The sequence below is a fragment of the Nomascus leucogenys genome, chromosome 7b (genome assembly GCF_006542625.1).
Source record: "Nomascus leucogenys isolate Asia chromosome 7b, Asia_NLE_v1, whole genome shotgun sequence".
In the NCBI taxonomy this organism is placed as follows: Eukaryota; Metazoa; Chordata; class Mammalia; order Primates; family Hylobatidae; genus Nomascus; species Nomascus leucogenys.
In genome coordinates this window covers 45,207,505-45,231,514 of record NC_044387.1, presented here as the reverse complement: position 1 = coordinate 45,231,514, position 24,010 = coordinate 45,207,505, and the positions used below count along the sequence as shown (strand labels likewise).

The 24,010-nt window shown below is 46.5% G+C and overlaps 1 protein-coding gene and 1 long non-coding RNA gene across 8 annotated transcripts; both read left to right on the top strand.

Annotated features, from left to right (window-relative positions):
* The first annotated feature begins 512 nt into the window (after positions 1-512).
* On the top strand, positions 513-15,016 carry LOC101176022. Of its 2 annotated transcripts, XR_004030948.1 has the most exons (5): positions 513-1,767; positions 4,294-4,414; positions 11,777-11,842; positions 13,861-13,904; positions 14,369-14,398. XR_004030948.1 is itself a non-coding variant. In XM_030815793.1 (4 exons), the coding sequence occupies exons 1-4, from the start codon at positions 4,198-4,200 to the stop codon at positions 14,540-14,542; spliced, it is 519 nt and encodes a 172-aa protein (XP_030671653.1). In that variant the 5' UTR covers positions 4,158-4,197; the 3' UTR covers positions 14,543-15,016. The 2 variants fall into 2 exon arrangements, 1 of the variants encoding a protein (XP_030671653.1); XM_030815793.1 differs by lacking the exon at positions 513-1,767 and having other exon boundaries at positions 4,158-4,414; positions 13,843-13,904; positions 14,369-15,016.
* A 1,779-nt stretch (positions 15,017-16,795) lies between these two features.
* LOC115835967 lies at positions 16,796-23,906 on the top strand. Of its 6 annotated transcripts, XR_004030949.1 has the most exons (7): positions 16,796-16,849; positions 16,929-17,021; positions 17,551-17,572; positions 17,846-17,886; positions 20,536-20,577; positions 20,743-20,906; positions 23,472-23,906. It is a non-coding gene; the product is annotated as an uncharacterized LOC115835967 (long non-coding RNA). The 6 variants fall into 6 exon arrangements; XR_004030950.1 differs by lacking the exon at positions 20,743-20,906 and having other exon boundaries at positions 23,561-23,906; XR_004030951.1 differs by lacking the exon at positions 16,796-16,849 and having other exon boundaries at positions 16,912-17,021; positions 23,561-23,906.
* Positions 23,907-24,010: the final 104 nt, after the last annotated feature.

Here is a 24,010-nt window from a genome sequence, read left to right as displayed (position 1 = left end):
CACCTTCCTGCTCCCCGGGCCACCTTAGAGGCGAGACTCCGTCGCCTGGATATCGCAGGACCATGGAGAATCCCACCGGCCCTTGTTGAGTCATTGCGGGCTGAGGTCCGGGCTCCGCGCTGGCGCGCCTGCGAGGTGGACTGTCCCGGTCACCGGCCTTCCCAGAGGGAGGGATCTCGGGACAGAGCCCACAGGACCTGGGTCTAAGGCACCATCCGCGGCCGAGCAGTGGCGCTGGGGTCTGTCTGCGTCCTCTCTGCCCCCGGGGTGAGACAGACAAGACCACCCTAGAGCCTCTGGGCCAGGACAGTTGGCGCCGGAGTCCCCATCTGGGCCTGCCGGGGTCGCCCCGGGGTGCCCGGCCCCCAGCCCGAACCGCGAGCCCAGACTGCGCTCTCCCCGCTCCCCAGGCCAGCTGCTGGGCCGGGGCTGGGGAGCTTCTGGTGGCTGAGGCTGAACGGGCTAAGAACAGGCTTTAATAGGAGGGGTTCGGGTGGAGGAATGAATGGCTCCTGCAGAGGCCCTGCCAGAGTTGGGTCAGGTGGATGGGCGAGAGGACCGGTGTGGCCAGGCGGCGGAAGCCAGCACAGGAGACAAGGGCGGGGGCTGTGCATTACAGAGGCTGCTGGGGGCTTGTCCAAAGAGCAGCAGGGGGCACGGAAGGGCTTGGGGACACAGACACGATCAGACTTGCATTTCACCAGGCACTCTAGCTGCCTGCGGGGTGGCTGGGCTGTGTGAGATGACCCTGCTTTGACCAGGTTAGGAATTATGACTGGTTTCCAGAGAGAACATTGATTAGCAGTTGGCTACGGGGGAGAGGGGGCGTTGAGCCAACTGGGGTCCCCCTGAAGTGCCAGCAAAGTCTCTGGTTTTCTCCAGGATCTGTTTCCTCAGTGCCTGGCAGGATTGGCTCCCCTGCACGCCATGTCTTTGTGATTCCTTCCAGACAGAAACCAGGAGCGAATAAAGTGAGTAATGACAACAAGGGCTCAGGCCACTGCTGTGGAGGGCTGTCCACAACCCAGAGCTGGTCATGCGCCGGGCACCCTGGCCTCCAGTTCCCTCGGAATGGCAGGAGCTGGAGGTGGGACTCAAGATTGTGGGAGCTAAGCCTGCAGCGAGTGACCAGGAGCCAGCTGGGGCTGGGCTTGGTCACTGTCACCTCCCCCGGAGGTCGTGAGTGGGATGAGCAGCTGGGTGAAGACGCCTGCCTGTTTCACCAGTGTCCCTGCCCTCAGTCCCCTAGTCCATGAAGGGTGTCTGTGTGAAGACTGGGGGCGATATAGGGCAGCCCCACGTGACAATGATACGTGCTGTGGCCAGCTGGGCAACACTGTCGCCAGCTCCGGGGTCTGCCAGGTGGGGTGGGGGCTGTGAGCCACAGCAGGAGCAGGCCAGGCCTGGGTTTGGACACCTGCTCCTCTGCCTTGTCCCGGTGCTGATGCAGGAAGGCCCCTTCTCCAACCCTTGGTGCAACGTCTGAGCTGAACCAGCTTCCCCAGCCCAGCAACACTGCTCCGCTAATGTGGATGTCAACCTAAAGAAACAAACTGAACCACAGTTCATATAGTTTGTCTGGGCCAAGGCTGAGAGAGCTGCCCAGGACACACCAAGTTGCCCTGGGAGTGCTTCATTCAGCCTTATTACAAGCAAGTTTTTAAAGATGGAAGGGGACAAGGAGTGGGCCGATACGAAGTCAGCAGGAATTCTGACTGCTTTCCAGATAGAACCTTCGTGACTGGCTATACAGTGTTAGACTACAGGGTAAGAGTTATGGTGTCCAGCGGCTGGTTTTTATGTCTACTTGGCGTCAGTCTGGAACCCACAGAGCAATTGGCTTCAAGAGGTCTTTAGCTCAAGTGGGAGTGACATGTGACTGCTGTTTCATTCCAGTGCCTCTCTGGACCAGATAATTAAAGGGGGCTCGCATTCCTCAGATAAAAAGTTCCTTTTCTTTTGCATGGACATGAGCAGTGGGTCACTCAGGCGTGAGGACTCCTGTGGGTCTTCAGGGAGGGGTCTCATCCCCCAGAACCCTAGGGATGGGTGATGTGTGTGTAGGAATGGGGGAGCTGGTGCGCAGACATGCGTGTCCTGTGTGTGTGCACGCATTGGGCCCCATGGCTCTTTACATCAGGTGGTATCCACCGAAGGCCTTTGCTCTGTGGCCACTGTCCACCTCCACTTAGCCTCCCAAGTCCTCCAGGCTGGCTGGTGACACCTTGGGTTAATGTGGAGTGACTGGTGTGTGTTGGGGAGCTGCAGGTCCCCTATTTCTGACACAGGTGTGTCTGGGCAAACACCAAGTCTGTGGTTTGAAGGGATGGGAGCCTGTGTGTATGTGTGTGTGTGCATGTGTGGCAAAAGGCTTTGCTGCGTGGCTTTTGTGTGTGTCTTTGAGTGTCACATGTGCCTTTCTGTGTTTCTCTGTGAATTTTCGTGTGTCAGGTTGTGTGTCCATTGTGTGGGCGGAGAAACAGCTCTGCCGTGGGCCTTGAGCCATTGCAGGATCCCCATAGGCCACGCAGAGGTGCACACAGCAGCTGACCTAAGCCTGCTCCTCCCAGAACATCAGGCCGCACCCAGGCCACCCCTCACTCCCTCTGTCTCCCGAGACTGTTCCTCACTGCCTGCCTCACTGGCCCTGGTGAGGGTGAGGCTCCCTGCCCCCGGCCCTCACAACAGAGCTGCAGATGAGGACGCCGCCCAGCTGCAGTCTCAAGGGGCTCCTCCACAGTGGGTGTCCCGCAACGCATGCTTTCTGACCCCTTTTGTTTCGGTGCTGTCCTTTTTAGCGTGTGGCACCAGGACGGCAGGGAGCTGCCACCTCAGGTTTCTCTTATTTTCACTCTGAGTAATAAGCTCTGAATGAGAGGGGCTCATTGTGTCTTTACTGTCAAATCAGTCAGCCCTTGGCCTTGGCGTGTCTTGCGTGTGCTTGACAACGTATTGCCCATGGGGTCTGGTGGAGGCACAGCACCCTTTAAGAAGACAGGGTCTGTGTGGACCAGTTACGGATGACATTTCCTGGGCACAGCTCTTGCCTAAGTGGTGTGGGATGGGAGGAGGGCGGGACCTCCCACTGTCTCACCAGCAAAATGGGCTGTGTGGCCAGCTCCTCAGGACCCGAGAGCATTTGCTCCAGGTTGATAAAATGTTGCGGTGTTGGGTGGCAAAAGTAGGATTGAAACCAGCCACCCAGTTGGTGCTTTGTTACCATCAGAAGTGTTTGCTGAGTCAAAGCAAATGGCCACTCACAACCGAGTGGGCTGAGTGCGGTGACTCACACCTGTAATCCCAGCACTTTGGGAGGCCAAGGTGGGCAGATGGCTTGAGGCCAGGAGTTCAAGACCAGCCTGGGCAAAAGGGCAAGAGCCTGTCTCTACAAAAAATTCAAAAAATTAGCTGGCGTAATGGCATGTGCCTGAAGTCCCAGCTACTTGGGAGGCTGAGGTGGGATCACTTGAGCCCAGGAGGTCCAGGCTTCAGTGAGCCGAGATCACACCACTGCACTCCAGCCTGGGCGACAGAATGAGAACCAAATAATAAGTAAATAAATCCATTCATCCATCCATCCATCCACCCCAGAGTGAGTCAGCCAGGGCTCGAGAAGGCATGCCTGCTGCTGCGTTGCTTCTCCCTCACCCACAGGATTCCCTGGTTCCAGCCAGGAGACGACGGTCAACAGCCACTGCTATAGTGGTGCCTAGTTAAAACTCTGCTTTCTGTTTCTGTAAAAAAAAGTGTCTAATTGAATTTGGGCAAAAAACTTGCAGTGAAGAGAGAAAAAGAGATGAAAGCAACCTGTGAGAGAAGCTCGGGTTGACGTGCGGCATGTGCTGTTGTGTGAGTGTGATGGGTGTGTTGGTTTGCACTGTAGATGCTCAGGAAGTGAGGATGTGTGGAGTGCTGACTGTATACATGACGCCTCCACTGGCCAGCCGAGTAGAGTTTCATGAAACAATGTTGGTGGACTCAGCCCTGAATCCCTCAGGCAGTCAGAGAGCAACCTCTGTCTTTTTTTTTTTCTTGTCTTTTTTTTTGTTTGTTTTTGATTTGAGATGGAGGCTCTCTCTGTTGCCCAGGCTGGAGTGCGGTGGCGCAACCTCGTTTCACTGCAACCTCTGCTTCCGGGTTCAAGTGATTCTCCTGCCTCAGCCTCCTGAGTAGCTGGGATTACAGGCGCACACCACCATGCCCGGCCTTCTCTGTCTATTACAAAGTAAAGAACTTGAGGTTCCTCATGCCAAAGCTGCAACTCCTGCAAAAGCAGGTGTGTTTGTTTTGCAGAAAAGAGGCCACGTGCCACGGGGCTTTGCCCTGCATGCTCCAGAGAGATCCATGCTGTTGGACCTTTCATCTCCTCTCCTGGAGATTGACCCAGTTATAGTGCTCTTTGGAAAAACGACAGGTGAGACCCTGCAGGCCAACCAGCTAGGTCGGAAGCAGAGCCCTGGTGGTGGCATGGCCTGGTTGCTGAAGTGTTTGGTGATGAGGGGCCAAGGGATCTTTGTTGTGCCAGACACCCCCAATGAGTCACACTGATGGCTAGTTAGAGATAATGCAGAGAAGACCCAAAAAGCTCAGGAAAGCAGTCCACAGTTGCTGCTCGTCCTCTGCGCCACTGGGAAAGTGAGATTGCTTCCTTCTGACTGGGGGGTGTGAACATGGCTAGAATTCTCCTTAGACCCCATGGGCAGTCAGTAATACATGCACGTTCTGCGGTCTGCACCTAGAGCCAATGAGAGAAGGAATGTTGCTGACGGGCTTGGGCAAAAGCCCAGTGAGCCTCCAGGGGGCTGGTCCTCTGGCACATGCAGGATGAGGAGTGAATGTCACTCAAGTGCCCAATGGCCACCCCCATGTCCCAAGCCGGCCAGGCCATGACCACTGTGCCAGTGATGTGAGCATGAGGAAAAACTTGCAAAGACCCACCGGGACTTGTGCAAAGGGTCTTCACTCCACAAGGGAACCCTGGCCTGCCCAGATTTGTTTCCTCATCTGCTTAGCGCCATGGACAATATGAGGGACAGCTGTATCTTCCCAGGCCACTGTAACCCCAGCCTGGGTTTAGAATGGAAAACAGGCCTGCCCAGATGATGAGATGTCACTGTGTGTGTGTGTCTGTGGGCTGCCATAACAAAGGACCACAGACGGAGGCCAACAACAGGAATGTGTTTTCTTACAGTTCTCATGGCCAGAGGGCTGAGATCAAGTTGTTGGTAGGGTTGGTTCTGTAAACCAAAAATAAAATTCTAAGACCCCTTCTCTTGGCCAAGGGCATTCCAGAGTTAGCCTGAAAAGCTAGTTCAGGCAGTGACGAGAAGCAGAGGTTGGACATGTCTCCTCCCTTTTGGAATTAAGGAAAAGCTGACCAGCATTAACATCAATATAGACCTTAAGTCTGATCAGAAACATTTATAATCTACTCTCTCTGAAGCCTGCTACCTGGAGGCTTCATCTGCATAAAACTTTGCTCTCCATAATCCTTTATCATCGTAACCCAGACATTCCTTTCTATTGATTCCATGTCTTTAGATAATAACTTAACTCTTTCAACCAATTGCCAATCAGAAAACCTTTAAATCTACATATGACCCCAAAGTCCCCTGCTTTGAGTTGCTCCGCCCTTCCAGACCAAGCCGATTGTAAATCTGATCTGTACTACTTGATGTCTCATTTCTCCCCTAAAAAGTATAAAAGCAAGCTGTACCCTGACCATGTTGGCCATGTGTCATCAGGACCTCCTGAGGCTGTGTCATAGGTGTATCCTTAACCTTGGCAAAATGGACTTTCTAACTGGTTTGAGATCTGTCTCATACTTCTGGGCTCACAGTGCCTTCTGAAGGCTGTAAGGGAAGGATCTGTTCTAGGACTCTCCTTAGCTTGTTGATGGCTGACGTCTCCCTGTGTCTTCACAATGTCTTCCCTCTGTGTGTCTTGTTAAAAGAAAAATTTCAGCCAAATTACATTTAGAAGAGTTTGAGCAAAGAACAATTTGTGAGTTGGCAGCCTCCCAAGCCAGAGTAGGCTCAGAGACTCCAGTGCAGGCACGTAGTGAAAGATTTATGCACAGAAAAAGGAGAGTGACCTACAGAAAACAGAAGCGAGGGACAGAAACAACCGGCTTGGTTACGGCTCGGCGTTTGCCTTATTTCAACAGTTTGAACAGTTGGCCACATTTAATTGGCCAAAACTCAGTGATTGGCACAAAGGTAGGCTAGAGTCTGTTTACGGTTCCATTTAGGTTATAGTTTACAATGTGCAGAGAAACCTTTAGGCTGAACTTAAAATATGTAAGGAGGTAGTTTTAGACTAAACTTGATTTAACAGTCTGTTTCCAAATTTCTTCTGATACAGACACCAGTTATAGAGTGGGATTAGGGTTCGCCCCAATGACCATGAGGTCATTTAACTTAATTACTTCTGTAAATGGCCTATCTCCAAATACAGTCACCTCCTGAGATAACTGGAGGTCAGGACTTCAACATATGAATTGGAAGGAAGACAAAATTGAACCCATCACAGTCGTGAGGGTCAGATTGATGAGCTTGTTCCATCAGCACCTCCAGGCTGTTGGGGAACACGCAATCTTCTCTTGGCCCCACAGTCAGCCTTTGGGAAACTCTTCAGTTCCTGGCAACAAGCTCCTGGTGTGGAAGAGTAGACCCAGGCCAAGGTAAATGCCCTTCTTGTAAGGCAGAGAAAAGGACCACAGTGGAAACTCCAGACTAGGCTGGAGGACCCTGTGGGCCTGGCTGTGACACCAGGGTATTCCCAAAGAGATCAGTCATCTGCCCACAATGGAGGTTCTCTCCCTCCCAGGTCACAGAAGGACCACGCATTTAAAGATCCCCATCTCAGCCAGGCGCGGTGGCTCACGCCTGTAATCCCAACACTTTGGGAGGCCAAGGCGGGTGGATCCACTGAGGTTAGGAGTTTGAGACCAGCCTGGCCAACATGGTGAAGCCCTGTCTCTACTAAAAATACAAAAATTAGCCAGGCGTGGTGGCGGGTGCCTGTAATCCCAGCTACTTGGGAGACTGAGGCAGGAGAATCGCTTGAACCCAGGAGGCAGAGGTTGCAGTGAGCCGAGATCGTGCCATTGAACTCCAGCCTGGATGACAAGAGTGAAACTCCATCAAAAAAAAAGTAAATAAAAATAAAGATCCCCGTCTCCCTTGGTGTTTGCCGGATAGGATCAGAGGCCTGGAGGCCCTAGAGCCCTCCTGAGGCCTGTGCTGCTCTGACTGGTGTCTGTCCATCCAACACCTTCACTCTTCGCTCCCCAGGCCTGAGAACCAGGGGAGTGGATGTGGAAATGCCAGTCTGAGGGCAGGAGAAAATGAGATGAGATGAGGTGTCCAGCTCCAGTAGTGAGGGAGGGAAAAGGGAAGTGAATTCTCCTTCCCCAGCCTTTGTTCCACTCAGGCCCTCAGTGGATTGGGTGATGCCTGTCACACTGGAGAGGGCGGTCTGCTTTACCCACTGGCTCACATGCTAAATGCACCTGGAAATGCCCTCATGGACACATGTGGAACAGTGTGCAATCTGGGCACGCTGTGGCCCAGCCACGATGGTCAACACAAAATCAACCATCACAGGACCATGGGGGTTGATGAACAATCTCTGAGCTCACTAGAGAGAAACCTCCAGTGAACGAAGAGGAGGCACCGATACTCCAATTCTGATTTGCTTGCTCAAGTATTGGCGGCAGCTCACGCCTCACCCAGAGACCTTGCTCAGCGCATTACATAAGATCTTTTAAAAGGCAGCCACTTTTGCGTCGCAATTCAGCCAACAAGCCTAGAAACCATCCAACAGGCCGTGCGTGTGGCCTTTGTGCTCGGCCTGGGCCTGCCGTGCACTGGCTGTGCACCAAGCCTGGTCTGGGAGGGGGTTTTCTCCCGTCAGCCCTGCCGAGTAAAGCCTTTGTTATTGCCTGTGGTCAGGACTAACAAATCACACACAGGAGCCGGACTCAATTATGACACTATGTGATATGTGGCATCACAGATAGCCAAAACTAGGGACACAGACCTGAGACACATTATGCTGCTTTATAACATATGCTATTGTGAAAGTAGATAAAATGTAAAAGCTGCTGGGACCCCCCCAGACACTTTGAGCCTTGAGAGAGATGTGACTGATCTGAGCCACGTAAGCGGGTAGTTGCAACTTCAGCTTCTTAGATCATAAATTCTCTCTTCCTCATTGTTCATGTTCTGTAAATGACCAGGAGAAACCAGAAACCAGGCCTCCCCTTCTAGTCACTGATCTTTGTCATAGATTAACTGTGTCCTTTATTGTCCTGTACCTAACTCAGACGAGATGGTACCAAAGACCCCATGCCTTTTACATCTTCATTGTGGAATGTTAAATATGCCTTTCTCAGAAGGAATACTGCCTTGACTAATCGGATTACTGTAACTGCATGCTAGCCTTGAGGGAATATGTTGAAACCCTGCTAAGCTTCCCAAACCTTATTTATGTAAACGAGCCCCAAAACTTCTCCACTTTGGAGCACTGAATTCCATTCTTTGGAATCTGTGTTCCTGGGTGGCTGCCGTCAAGGTTTGTGCTCAAATAAACTCTACATTTAACCATATTTCCTGAAACTTGTTATTTCAGGTTGACAATACCATATGGCAGCCAAGAGATGGCCTGCAGATGTGAGTCACATTGTATCACTGGATGACTTATTTTAATTTTTTATTTTTGAGGCAGGGTCTAGCTTTGTTGCCCAGGCTGGAGTGCAGTAGCACAATCTCGGCTCACTACAGCCTCTGCTTCCTCAGCTCAAGCCATCCTCCCACCTCAGCCTCCTGAGTAGCTGGGAATGCAGACACACACCACCACCCCTGGCTAATTTTTGTATTTTTAGTGGAAACAGGGTTTCACCATGTTGCCCAGGCTGGTCTTGAACTCCTGAGCTCAAGCGATCTACCCACCTCTGACTCCCAAAGTGTGGGGATTATAGGTGTGAGCCACTGTGCCTGGCCCACTGGATGACTTATGATATCGTATGTGACATTGTGACATCATGTGAGTCAGGGATGTACCCCATTCTCAGCTGCTATATGCTATGTTACACTGACAGAATGGGAATGAGGAATGTGTCCCACTCTCAGCTGTTGTATTATATCATACAAGGTGCAGTGACTAAGTATGTCAGCTGTGTCCTCATCCTACGTAGTATATGAGAGTGTGTGACGGGAGATAGGATGCAGACCTGAGAAGCATTTAACGCCTAGGCAATAAAGGTGCCAGCATCAGCTGAGAGCGCAGGCAGACCTCAGTCACATTTGTCACTGTGTAACTAAAAATACAAAATTAACTGGGTGAGGTGGTGCATGCCTGTGGTCCCCGCTACTCAGGAGCCTGAGGCAGGAGAATTGCTTGAACCCAGGAGGCAGAGGTTGCAGTGAGCTGAGATTGCACCACTGCACTCCAGCCTTGGGGTCAGAGTGAGACTATCTCAAAAAAATAAAATAATCTAAGGCAGCCAAGAGAGGGACTCAGGCTCACCTTACTCTATGTCATGTGATATATAACACTTGAGGGGGACACACACTTGTCACTTTGTATCACTATGTCCTATATGATAGCCAGTGATAACCCAAGAGGGAGAGGCAGCCCTGTTCACACCATGTCACTTATGATATTATATGACATCAAGGAGCCCAGACCTCAGTTGCATTATGTCACTATGGCACATACAGTATCATACAACAACTGACAGAAGGGTTGTAGGCCTGATTCACAGTGTATGTGAGTCACAAATGTCACTTATGACACCATACAGCAGGGGAGAGGGGATAGTCATTACCTCGGGTCACACTGTCACACATGATACCATATGATAGCAGAGGGGGATGCAGAACTGAGTTGTATTATGTCACTATGTAACCTGTGATAGATGATAGCCGATGGGGGTGAAGACCAAAGTCACATTTTGTACCTACATTGTATGAAATATACAACATGCATGAGGGAGATGCAGACACAAATCACACTGTGTGCTGTGTCCCATCTATGTGTTTAATTTCTGTGTTTAAGAGAGCTGGGTTCTTGAATGAACTTAGTCACTGCACCTTGCATGATATAATACAACAGCTGAGAGAGTGGGACACATTCCTCATTCCCGTTCTGTCAGTGAATGACCACACCTTGTGTTAACTGCATGAGCCACTGTGTTTGGCCATGTATAGCGCATGTGGCACATTGTTCACTGATACATATTTGCTCCGTATTGAAGTGAGGCAGATGCATGAGTGATTGAGAATAATGCTACCTCGGTGAAGCATTGCATTAGAAGCATGAGGTTCAGGTACTACCATCTTCTGTGATACATATTTAAATGTTAAGTTTAACAGGTCTACCATGAGTGAGTGAGCCAGCCTCGCATTATCTTTGAGAATCGATGTGTTTAGCAGGGTGTGGTTCATCTAAGATAGCCTTCTTTAATGCATGTTCACTATCTGTGTTTATTAGAAATAGGTTTGTGAGTGACTTAGCATAGTGTTTTCCCTATGAAAGGTTTTTTTTTTTTTTTTTTTTTGTTTGTTTGTTTTTGAGATGGAGTTTTGCTCTTGTCACCCAGGCTGGAGTGCAGTGGTGTGGTCTCGGATCACTGCAACCTCTGCCTCCCAGGTTCAAGCAATTCTCCTGCTTCAGCCTCCTGAGTAGCTGGGATTACAGGCGTCTGCCACCACACCCAGCTAATTTTTGTATTTTTAGTAGAGACGGGGTTTCACCATGTTGGCCAGGCTAGTCTCGAGCTCCTGACCTCAGGTGATCTGCCTGCTTCAGCCTCCCAAAGTGCTGGAATTATAGGCGTGAGCCACCACACCCAGCCAAAACCCTGTTTTAAGAAGTATGTGGTGCAGGTACTACATTCTTTGTTGTTCCAAGTTCAAACCCTGTGTTTAACAGAGATAGGTGCAAGATTGCCTAGGTGTAGCGTAGACTCTTGGAAATACTGTGGTTAGCATTCTGTGTTTTCTGTAGTATAGTTTTCAGTGATGCCTGTTTAGATAGTTTATCAGGTCTAGGTACTAGTGTTATCTCAGTGAAACACTGTTTAGCTGCATGTGGTGCATGTAATACTTTGTTCATTGATATTTGTTTAAATCAATCAGTGTTTACTGGAACTAGATATGTGAGTTCCGGAGAATAGCCTAATCTCTGAAAATGTTTTCCAGCCTGTGGTGCATGTAATATACTCTTCTATGGTACCTCTTTCCAATTTTTTTATTGTGGCAAAATATACATAACAGATTATACCATTTTTAAGTGTAGAATTTAGTGGTAGTAAATATAGAGAGAATCTTGAAAGCAGCAAGAGAAAAGTGACTTCTCATGTGCAAGGGAGCCTCTAGAAGATTATCAGTGGATATTTCAGCAGAAACCCTGCAGGCCAGAAAGTGGTGGGATGATACATTGAAAGCACTGAAAGAGTAAAGCCTGCCAACTGAGAATACTATATTTGACAAAACTGTCCTTCAAAAGTGAAGGAGAAATTAAGACATTCCCAGATAAATAAAAGCTGAAGGAGTTTATTACCACTAGACCTGACCAATAAGAAATAATAAAGGGGCCGGGCACAGTGGCACACCTCAGGTGCAAAGTCTTCAGTTGAAAAGGGAGGTGGTCACAGGAAATATTGAGATGGATCAGCAATGCACGGGAGACAGAGTTCTTGGCCCTGCAGAGTGAGTAGTGTGGATTCTCAAGTTTTCTCCTCTCTCCATTAATTTCTTTCCCAATGCAGACGACTTCCATCATACAGTCTTCAGCAACCTTGAAAGATTGGACAAGCTTCAGCCGACTCTTGAAGGTAAAGGAAGGCAGCTAACAAGACTGGCATCTGGGCTTGGCTGTGCATGTTTTCTATTGTGGGGAAATAGATATACCACAATATTTATCATTTGAACCTTTTAACCAAAGTGTGCACTCAGTGGCATTCAATATATTCACAGTGTTGCATAAAAAACACCACTATCTACACCCACAATTTTGATGATTTCTTACAAAATCTTGTCCACAATAAGGAATATAGCGTCTTGCCCCTATTTCCAGCCCATGGTGATTCCTATCCCACTTTCTCTTGTATGAATTTGACTATTCTAGGCACTTCATATAAGTACAATTATACAATATATTCCTTTTGTGTCTGGCTTATTTCACTAAGCTTAATGTTCTCAGTGTCCACCCATGTTGTATCATCTATCAAAATTATGTTCGTTTTTTACAGATGGATGATGTAGTATTGCATGTAGATCACCTTGCTTTTATTACATTCATTTGTTCATTGATGGCTGGATTATTTCCACCTTTTGGCTCCTGTGAAAAGTGATGCTATGAACATTAGTATACAAATATCTCTTTGATTTCTGTTCTCTATTCTTTGGGGTACCTAAGAGTAGAGTTCCTGGGTCCAACGGAAGTTCTATATTTAACCTTCTGAGTCACTGCAGACTGTTTTGCACAGTGGCTGCAACTTTATCCATTTCTACTGTCAATGTATCAGGGTTATAATTTCTTTACATCCTTGTTCACACTTATTTTCCTTTAAATCATCCTAGTAGGTGTATATTGGTGTCTGCTTGTGTTTTTCATTTGCATTTCCCTAATGACTAATGATACTGAGCAGCTTTTCCTGTGCTACTATCTGTGGCTGTGTCTTCTTTAGGGAAATATATGTTCAAGTCTTTTGCCCATTTTTAAAGAGTTGTCTGACTTTTATTTAGTTAGTTTGTTGTTGTAGATTTTTGAATATATCTTAAATATATTTAAAATATATTCTAAATTTTAGTCTCTTACAAGATAAATGATTTGCAAATATTTCCCCCTTTGTGTAGAACTTTAGATTCACACACTTCATTAATTTGTATGAAATCCTCAGCAGTTGACCCCAAACAGGTAAGACTGAAGCAGTATTTTAGGAATAGTTGAAAGTATGATCACCACAAAACATAGGCATAATCAAATCCTGCAAGCTACACGTAAGGCACAATGACAAATAAGGCAGCAAAAGGCCATTTGGTGATTAGTTCACCACACTTGTTGCAACTGTTTGTGCTGCAGAGTTAAAACATACCAGCATTCAACCCATGTCTCCTCTCTTGAAGTAAACTGTCCTATGTTGGCTGGCCTGAACAAGCGTAGATATTCTCCATCCTCAATTAATATGCATGCATGACAAAGAAAAGGAGGTCTGGATGAAAAAATATTGTGTGATTAGTAATTATGCTTTAATTAATTTTAAAGGATATAATTTCAGTATTTCTAATTCTCCCATCAGCAATTATAACAAAGGATTAGTGAATAAATACAATACACCGTTTTGCCTAGAATTGAATCCAATCTGTCTATTAAACTTTGCTTTTATTCAAATGCAAAATGCTAAAACACGTAACTGCAGTGACAGGCACTGTGGATCCTCAGAGGTAAAAGTAGTCTTGGGACATAAATCCTACAAGCTAATATTGTTTTTACAGGATTTAGAAAACCATTTAGCTGGGTTTCAAGCCTCACAGTGTGAGCAGTGGGACTCTCATCAAACTACAACATGTGCTTCAGTACCATTTGTAGACTGACTCATTCCCGTTGCCTTAAGTTGCCATCAGCAAAATGCCAGGGACTCTATTTCTTGCTCCTTATCTCCTCATTCTTGCCTATCTTTCCATGAAGGAAGATTTTCTAGCAGGAGCTCAAGCTGTGCTTTTAATGAAACACATCTGCACACACTGTCCTGTTGTCCACATTAAGCAGAGCTCCCTGAATAACTCATGAACAAAAGCATCTATGCCTAACCATTGCTCTGTGTCCTCCTAGCCTCTGAGGAGTCTCTAGTTCACAAGGATAGAGGAGATGGAGAGACGCCGGTCAACGCGAGGGTAAGGTTGCCTTGCTTTCTCTGAAATAGAAATGTTCCTTTCTTGGCATCTTTCTTTTTCAACTGATTTATATGTGAAAAAATGACAATGTCCATTACAGGTATTAAATGCAGTTTTCTGAGGGGGTGGAAGAAGTGACTCTTAGCAACTGATATGTAATCCAAAATGGCATTTAGCTATGATGGCTTCAGGTTGTAGACTGTATCCTTGGGGTCCTTGTCCTTGGAAGCAATGTCTTCTCCTTGGATTCAGTATTTTGCACTTGCCAACCTACGTGGACCTGAGAGATCCACCATCCAGAAGCTGATGTCTTTTCCAGTGTGTATCCTACCCTTTTTTGGGGGGCCTTGAAGTTGACTACACTTTCTGATCAAGTTTTCAATATTCATTGAGAGAAACAGAGCCTTGTGCAAACAATCCACAACAAGACGTACCCCTCATAAAGCTTTGTTTTATGAGTGCAGGTGGTGCAGGCAGCCCCTCTGAGGTTTGGCTGTAGTAAGTATTCTGGAATTACTCACCAAGAAAGCAATCTGGATGCCAAGAAATGTGTGGCATCCTTGCCTGGTTTCAATGTGAAGAGCCACCCTGATCCTGGGGTTGTGATAGGAGTAAGTATAGTGGAAGTGTTTTTTTAAAACCTGAATTCCCCGGGGAAAAATTATGGCCAAATTTTGAGGAAGCAGCTGCGCTCCCTTTTGGGTGGTGCTGAGTTGGGTGCTTGAGGATTGGTGGTGTCTTGTGTGCGGCTGCATCGTGTGGTGTGAATGTGTGTGTTTCTGTACAGGTGAGGCTGTGTGTTTTCTCAGGAGAGATTTCCCATTTATACAGTCCAATCGCCACTGTCCACTTCTAACAATAAAATCCACCCCCGCTCTACTCTCTCTGTACAGTGACTCCTCCACCCTCACCAGAGCCATCCCTGGCTCTGGCTTATTATCCCCACTGCTCAGGTGGAGAACCTGAAGGGCCAAGGGAGTGGCCCCAGCTCCCGAGTTCCTGAATGAAAAAGTGAAAAAACGAACCCAGGAGTGTGGGCCAGTGCTGACGCTGACATGCACTTAGTCATGGGGTGTTCAGCACCACACAGGGAGTCCAGCATTCACGTATAAGCCCTAAAGCACCGAGCCTAAGAGGTCCCGGACACTGCCCATCATCATAAAGTGGCCTCCGTGGTCACACAACCCAGGGCAGTTATAGGCACATCTCCCCACGGACCGGCATAGTCATCAGTGTGTCAAAAGCACAGAGATCCCCAGGTGTTTGGGGCAGCTCACAGATCCTTTTTTTTTTTTTTTAACTTTTAAGTTCAGGGGTACATGTGCAGGATGTGCAGGTTTGCTACATATGTAAATGTGTGTCATGAGAGTTTGTTGTACAGATTATTGCATCACCCATATATTGAGCCTAATATCAGTTATTTTTCCTGATCCTCCCCCTCCTCCCACCTCCCACCCTCCAGTAGGCCCCACACTCACAAATTCTAAGAGGAGTGGGGGACCACGCAGGCCAGTGTGGCCCACTTCAGTTGTGAAGTTAATTTGCTCAGCAACTGGCTGAAGTCTATAAGGATGGGTGATGTATTTTAGTAGATTTAGTAATACTATCTTCCCAAGCCCTAAAATGCTCAAATCCTGCCAGCTGAAAATGGTGAGGAGGGACAGATAGGAACTCTGTGGCGCACTTGGTTATTAGCCTGGCTTCCATCCCCTTGTGGCAACTCTCTTGTGCATGTGGGTTAAAGACCCTCAGCCTCAAGCCAAGCCTCCTCCATGAGGAGCCATCTCACTATTGACTGGCTAGTGCAGTGTATGGCCACCAGCCCAACTGAAACAAAATGTTGCTTTAAAACAAGTGTGAATCTCCTACATACAACCGGCAAATGCAGAAGCAGCATGGTCTTGCAAGTTGTAAAGAAGACAGTCGCAATTTTGCTGGACTTCAACCTGGGTAGAAGACATGAGGGAACTCTGTCACTGAATCACGGCAGAGTTCAAGGCCACTTGTAGACTATTGCATGTTACAGAAGGTGGCCTTTAGCTACTAAGCAAGGGCCTCTGTTTCTCATTTCTTTCCTGTTCATCTTCTTGGTCATCCTTCTTCCACAAGGGAAACGAGCCCAAGCAAAAGGCAGTTTCAATATTAATCTGACCGAGGTTTTGTGCAGTTTATTATCATCCAGGTAATCAGGTGCAACCCAGTCTGCCTACCAGCCCCCCATCTCTGCTCTGTGTTTTCATTTAATAAACATTTTGGTCTACTTACTACGTGCTAGATTTTCTCGAGACCACAAAGTAAATGAGATAGAATCTTTATGTTGGCAGTTAAGTTACATATAACTGACAAAAATTAAAATTTCTGATTTCTTGTAAAAATATTTTGTATGTGTGAATGCATACTGAATGTAAAGTGGTTAAAAAAATCACACTTGCACTCATGGAAGGCTTTTCATGAATTTGTCAATTTCTATTTTTTTTATATTTCCCCACTTCCCCGGATAATGCATACCTGAACCTGGAAACTGATTCCCACTGCAGAAAGTGTTCTGAGTCCTGTCCCTTAGCTTCACTAGTGCAGGTCCACCTGGGAGGATGGCCCAGCATCAGCTTGGCCCATGCTGTGATCAGCCACTTCCATGCACCACAGCAAGCAAGCTCCCTGGATGATTCACAGTCTCCACCACCAAGGGCGCTGACCTTTACTCTGTGTTCTTCTAGCTCCCCATGAGGACGCTGTACATGACATTGATAATGAGGATGCTGTATACGACATCACTAATGAAGTCACTGTATACAACATCGCTAATGAGGACGCTATATACAACATCACTAATGAGGATGCTGTATACAAATTCGCTGATGAGGAAACTACAAGACATCACTAATGAGGACGCTGTATACGACATCACTAATAAGGATGCTGTATATGACATCGCTAATGAGGACATTGTATACAACATCGCTAATGAGGATGCTGTATACAAATTCGCTGATGAGGAAACTACAAGACATCACTAATGAGGACGCTGTATACGACATCACTAATAAGGATGCTGTATATGACATCGCTAATGAGGACACTGTACAAGACATCTGTAAAAAAGATGCTGCTGCCAACGTAAGACACTTTTCTTTGTCTTGAACAGAAATGTTACTTTCCTGGCTTCTTTCCAATCAGATGTAGACATGAACGTCTGCCAATGTGCATTATCGATGTCATCTGCAATTTAATCAAATGTAGACATGAACATCTGCCAGTGTGGATTATTTATGACATCTGCAATTCCCTTGGTGTGGTGCTATTGATTGGCACCCTCTCACCAACCCATGCCGGGCACACTGGGGCGTGGTAGATGGCAGCATCCACGATCCACTGCAATGCAGAGGTGTTTCCCTCCACAGCAGTTTTCCCCCGTGGATTAAGAGTTATGAAACTGCCAATCTAAGTACACTTTAAAGATAAATTCTGTGGGAAAAGGTCTTGTCTTTTCCACAGGTGTCCTCTGTGCTAGTTTTGGGGGACTTCGACCTTTGACTCAATCACTATACCCCTTCTTATTTTCTCAAGTTGTTGAAAGACTATCAGATCTGTGTGACGTGCATGGCATCATTTCACCCTCCTAATGTTTTCTTTTCTATAATTGCAGGAGCCATCAACACTGGAGAGTGGTACGTACCCCGAAATAACCCACTTCCTGAGGAAAAAACGCTGTCTCTAGGGTACAGAAACCTGATTCTGGGCTCCTTTTGGGAAGGAGGATTTGGGGTCTGGTGAGAGCAAATGATTTTGCAAGTATAAAACAATGTCCAGAGAGGCTGTAGGGATGTCTGTGAACCAGAGGAAACACCAGGGGATCCTGTGTGAAGCACCATGGCTTCAGCTGGGGTGGGAGGAGTGGATGGGCCTCTCTAATGACTTATCCTGATGTTTGTGTTTTAAAGATCTGTTTTTGGAGAGCATATCCGATGATGGGGATTTGTAGGTAGGTAACTACTTTCCACGTAAGATTCAATGGGAGAGAGTTCCCAGGGGCCTTCGGGGTATCCATGCTGCTTGGGAGGTTGAGGGAGGGGGCATGAAATCAAAAAGAAAAAAGGAAATATGTATCAAATTGGATTTGGTCTTTTCCGGGTTTATTGGCATAATAGTAAGAACTGTCTCTCTGGGCTATGAGAGTGCTGTTATTTGAAGGTGATCTTTCCCAGAACACCTGGCCTTTTCTTTTTTTTTTTTTTTTTTTGAGACAGAGTCTCGCTCTGTCGCCCAGGCTGGAGTGCAGTGGCACAATCTCGGCTCACTGCAAGCTCCGCCTCCCGGGTTCACGCCATTCTCGTGCCTCAGCCTCTCCGAGTAGCTGGGTCTACAGGCGCCCGCCACCACGCCCGGCTAATTTTTTGTATTTTTAGTAGAGACAGGGTTTCACCGTGTTAGCCAGGATGGTCTCGATCTCCTGACCTCGTGATCCGCCCGCCTCAGCCTCCCAAAGTGCTGGGATTACAAGCGTGAGCCACCGCACCCGGCCACACCTGGCCTTTTCTTTTCTGCCTCTGCCAAACATCACAGCCTTTGGGTTGGATTAGTCAGCACCCCTTGGGATTGTGCAGGAGAGGTTTGGGGTCGCATCGAGTGTCACCTGTGGCAAACAGAATCTGAGGGACACAACTCTCTCACAGGCACTTACTTCAACCTGGAGACAAAGTTCTCCTGGTGTGTGCCCAGGGGTGCAGGAGAAATTGACAGTCGGCCTCTGAACTTGTAGGACTTTAAAAAGCACTTATGTTTCCATCCTCACTGTTGACTCCTGGCTTAAAGGGAGCTCCCGGGGTGAGTGAGGAGGCGGGATCGGACCCTGGCAATCTGACAACACCTGTGTTCCTCTGCAATGGGCCATGGATGACATTACACACCTTTGTGAGAATCAGGAATTACTCACCTTTGTGAGAATCTGCATCTGGAATTGAGATGGGCCTTGATTTTACTACCCTATTGAAAGAAACCATTTGTTTCTCACCCCAGCAGGATAAATGGTTTCGGTATCCACTTAACTGCTCATTGACTCTTACTGTAGATGAGGAGGTGGCCAGCAGCCCCTGCCTTCCCCCAGTTGTAGGCCCAAGGTAACCAGCAATTGACTGGATATAATGGAAGAGTGGTGCATTCGGAGGTATCTGTATTAATGGGACCCACATGATATGGGTGAGAGCTATTAGGGTGAGAAAAAACCTGGGAGCACAATGAAATATTTAAATATTAAACAAAACATTATTGAAATCTCCATTGTACTTTAGTAGTTGAAGTTATTCTTGTGGTCATCACTGCCTTTCCCAAGCATAACAAGCTACTTAATATCACACAGACCCGTGCCATGAGGAATGATGATCAGTTTGTAAAATGCCAATAAAACAATTGCCTATATAAGCCACAATATTTCATCCATATATTTCAATTTCTATGTGTAAATATAGTTCAAATGTCAGAAATTTATTATTATCTAATAGAATATGCATGATATATCAATGAGCGGTTATCATACTGTTTCTATTAATAATTATTTGTATGATGAAAAAAGCAGACTCCTATTCATGGATTTTTCTTCAGTTTGCACACATTAGCATGACAGCCCCATGTCCACCTGACATGTGCCAGCAGGAGGCCAGGAACAGAGGCTTTTCTTATTAACTAAGATTTCTAAATGTATTACATACTCACGTTTAGAAACTCTAAATATCATAAAAGGTTAGCAAGGAAGTTTCCCTTCCACTCTGAACTTCCAAACACCAAGTCAACACTTTTGTTTGCATATCATCCCTGCAATCTATGTGCAAATAGAAACATGCACCTGGAATGCATGCTGATGCGTGATCGTGTTTACACAAAGTCCTCTGCCCCTCTGCATATATCACTGGGCAATGCACCTTAGTTATCATTCCACATTTCAAATGTAAATCCATTGTATTGTTTCAGAGCTATAAAGTACTGCACCCTATGACTATTCCCAAAATTACTTAAGCACCCCGCTATGGGTATCCATTTGTTCTGTTTCCAGTCTTGCTCTTATAACCAATGCTGTAGTGAACAGCACTATGTTGAGTAGAAGTGGTGAATGTGGGCATCTTTGTCTTGTTCCGGTCCTCAGGGGGAATGCTTTCAACTTTTCCCCCATTCAGAATAATGTTGGCTGTGGGTTTGTCATAGATAGCTTTTATTATCTTAAGGTATGTCCGTTCTATGCTGATTTTGATGAATGGTTTTAATCATAAAGAAGTGCTGGATTTTGTCAAATGCTTTTTCTGCATCCATTCAGATTATCATGTGATTTTTGTTTTCAGTTTTATTTATGTGATGTATCACATTTATTGACTTGCATATGTTAAACTATCCCTGCATCCCTGGTATGAAACCCACTTGATCATGGTGGATGATCTTTTTGATATGCTGATGGATTCGGTTAGCTTGGTTGTAGCATTTCTTATTATTCCATCTGTGGAATGTATTGGTTTAAATAATTAAAACATGGTCTATCTTCACTGCTTAGCACTTTATGTTTCTTTAACAGCCTTCCCAACAGGGCAACATAAAAGCAAGAGCCCTGCTAGTCTCCACTTAACCTGGAATCCCCCCTTCTCCACAGCTCGCTCATTGGACAGGATAGACTGGGCACCCAGGCCTCAAGGTAAGGACACGCTCCGTCACCTAGAGGTGCAGTGCCTGGGAGGGCCTGGGAAGGCCAACCTTGGAGGGTTGCCTGCCAGCTTTATAGTGATAGAGGTGTTGGGAGGGACTGACCACCAATTTATAAGGCTGTGCTTTGTTGGTGACGTAAAGGATTGTTTCGTAGATTGTTGGGGAGGGACAATCCCAAGGCCTCCCCTGGCCCTGGTCCTGGCTCTGCACAAAGGCAATAAGAGAGGGTTGCTGGTAAGGGCTGACCTGTTGCTGTGCTGGGGAGGAAGGTGCTGGGCTGAAATTCAGGAGGCTGAGGATGCAGCAGTCCCATGGGAGGTACGTGACCTTTGGCATACATTTTCTTCATTGATGATCAATGGAAATGAGAAATCATTGACTATTTTTTCTATCATTGGAATCTACTCTATACTGCTCGTGCTATTCTTGTCTTTGTGGGGAAGATGGAGGATCAATCAGTGTGTGCTGCACTGAGTGGAAAGAAGGAGAACTGCGACAAAAATTAAGGGAGGATGAGGGATGAGAGGGCCCTTCATCCAGGTGCTCGCAGAGCCCTCCTGAGGAGGAAAGTCCCTGGGGAAGGAGCAGTGAGGGCTGCGTGACTCCCACAGTGAAGTGTGTGGTATGTCTGAGGACACCCAGGCTGGTCCTTGAGGAGCCAGTGGCAGAGTGAGAAGCAGCAGGGCCAGGAGGGTGGCTGGAGGCGAAGCTCTGGGTCATTCTCCATGTGATGGAAACAGCCAGAGCCCAGTGGACTTGGAGGTGCAGGATGCGGTGGCTGATGACAGAACAATGCAGAGAGAGGCATCATGTGTCAAATCCTTACTTTGTTCTGGGCATTGTGCTAAAACTTCCCATGGCTCATCCCATTTAGGGGCTGAAAGTTGCAGAGGTTTAGGAAGCTCGCCCATGATACTGGAGCCCCCATCTCCTGCCCTAGTGTTGTCCCCCTTCTCACCCAGCCACCACCTGTTTCAGGGGAACACACAGAAGTGGTAACCTCTTATGGACAGGCAAGTAAATTCTGCTGTTTTTGTTATTCACAGAAGAAACACTGGCTCGTGTGGGTTGGGAAGGTGAAATACCGGAAGTATTTCATCTGGTTATTTCTACCTATGTGAATCCTATAGTATTGAAATGCATAGGTTAGCATTTTTGGCCAATTTACTCAGCATTCTGGGTTAAAGGCTTTTATTTATTTGTTTATTTGTTTATTTATTTATTTATTTTTGAGATGGAGTTTTGCTTTTGTTGCCCAAGCTGGAGTGCAATGGCATGATCTTGGTTCACTGCAACCTCCACCTCCCAGGTTCAAACTATTCTCCTGTCTCAGCCTCCCAAATAGCTGAGATTATAGGCACGTGCCACCACACTGGGCTAATTTTTTTGTATTTTTAGTAGAAATGAGATTTCACCATGTTGGTCAGGCTGGTCTCGAACTCCTGACCTCAGGTGATCTGCCCTCCTCGGCCTCCCAAAGTGCTGGGATTACAGGCGTGAGCCACCACGCCTGCCCTAAAGTCTTTTAAAATTCACTTGTATAAGCTGACTTAGTTTTCTTTAACCTCGTAGAAAAATACAAAAATGGCAATCTCTTTTATCACACAAATGTCTTTTTAATGGAGTGATTTTTTTCTAATTGAGGTATTATGTACTTTTTGTTTACTAATTATTGTTTACATTTGAAGTGTTTGATGAATTAATATTTAATTGCATAGATGAAGATGACTAGCCATAGGCATTTTACTAACCAATACTCATTAAGCATAGCGTGGATTCATGTGATGTCAGAGAGCTTTTTTATTTGGTAAAACGAAAAAACACAAGAATGAACGTGAGAACTGAAACAGTGGAGACACCTAGAATGACTTGTCTAAGATCTAAATCATTTTGTTGTCTTCCCAGTGTACTTGTTATCCTAATCATTGTCATCAGCATTGTTTGGGTCCTTTTGGCAGAGATTTCTCAAAATGGGCAACTCCGTGACAGTTGGAAGTTTACGAATTCATATAATTTGTAAGAGGGCAATGTGGGAGTACCTATCTACTTTAAAATTCCAATAACCTGGGAATTTCATCCCATGTCTAGAGTCTTTTATGTAAAATATTTCCACAATTAGGAGAAATATGCGCATGGGGATTTTCTATGTAGCGGTGTTTTGATAGAATAGAAAATTGGGATAAACCAAATTTCCATCACGAAGGAAATAGTAATACACTGAATAATAATACAGCGAATATTATGCAGGCTTTAAACACCAAAAAAGAGCTCAACTTCTGACTTCCGATGATGGTGTTGAAGTAGGTCATTCCTGGTTTACATTTGATTTTCATGTGGGAACTCTGGAAGTCTGCCTTAGTGATTTTACATGTGGCTAAATTTAGCTAATGAAAAGCTATTAGAAGTATGGCAAAATGGAACTTTTAAAACAGTATCTTGTCAGCAACCAAGCGGACCTGTTTCGCGTAAAACCCACGCATTCATCTGCCTGCCCATCATTCTGTCTGCCCATCATTCTGTCTGTCCATCATTCTGTCTGTCCACACGGGCATCATTCGTTAGTGGAACTGAGTGCCCACTGTCAAGCTGACAAGCCCATAACCTCCCTGTTCCTAGTCACACATTAATTCTTCCACAAGTCCCTTTTGATAGATTGTGACTAAGCTTAGCTACTATTTCCAATTGCTTCCCCAAACGTACTTCTCACTGTTCTCCCATCACATCCTTCAGCCCATCCATGAGGGGTTCCTTTGCTTTTCCCACCTTACACCAAACTCCCTATTTTTACTCCCACTTTTACCTCCAAGACAAAACAAACAAACAAAACTAGCATTTTATAACTTAGTTGTAATCTTTCTTCCTTCATGAAAATTTCTCCAACAGCCACTCCCACAGTCCTGTGTGTTCCGGATATTTTAAAATATTGGCTATAAGGCTGAGCACATCAGGATATGCTGTTTTGCTGTGTGCAGATGGAGGCAGTGGCTGGAGTGAATGAACGGCAACAATTGCTGGCAACCGGCAGAAGCTGAGAGACAGGGAACAGGCTCTCCTCCAGAGCCTCCAGGAGCCAGGCCTTTGGACGCCTTGAATGTGGGCTTCTGGGAGACCATGCGTTTCTGTTATAAGCAACCCAGTCTCTGGCAGTTTTTACGGCTGCCACCGGATGCTCATCTACACCTGTCTGACAAGGTCACGCTCCAAGGAAGGGATTCTCTACATATCTACATTGTTTGAAGATTTTACAACAATCATTTATTCTTGCATGGCTGATCATTGTTAGCCAATACAAATAAAATAATAAAGAAATGACCCACATTTTATGTTGGGAGTTTGATCTGCCATTTATCAAGTATGGAATCTTGAACAAGGGGTTAAACATCTGAATGTCTCCATCACTTCATCTGTAAAGTGGGGGTGCT

What these genes read in the sequence shown, in the direction of transcription:
- LOC101176022 (XM_030815793.1), top strand. Translation starts at nt 4,198, where the DNA reads ATGCCCGGCCTTCTCTGTCTATTACAAAGTAAAGAACTTGAGGTTCCT. An exon ending in GCTCTTTGGAAAAACGACAG is followed by an intron (nt 4,415 to 11,776) that starts GTGAGACCCTGC and finishes TTCCCAATGCAG; the next exon opens with ACGACTTCCATCATACAGTC. An exon ending in GCTTCAGCCGACTCTTGAAG is followed by an intron (nt 11,843 to 13,842) that starts GTAAAGGAAGGC and finishes GTGTCCTCCTAG; the next exon opens with CCTCTGAGGAGTCTCTAGTT.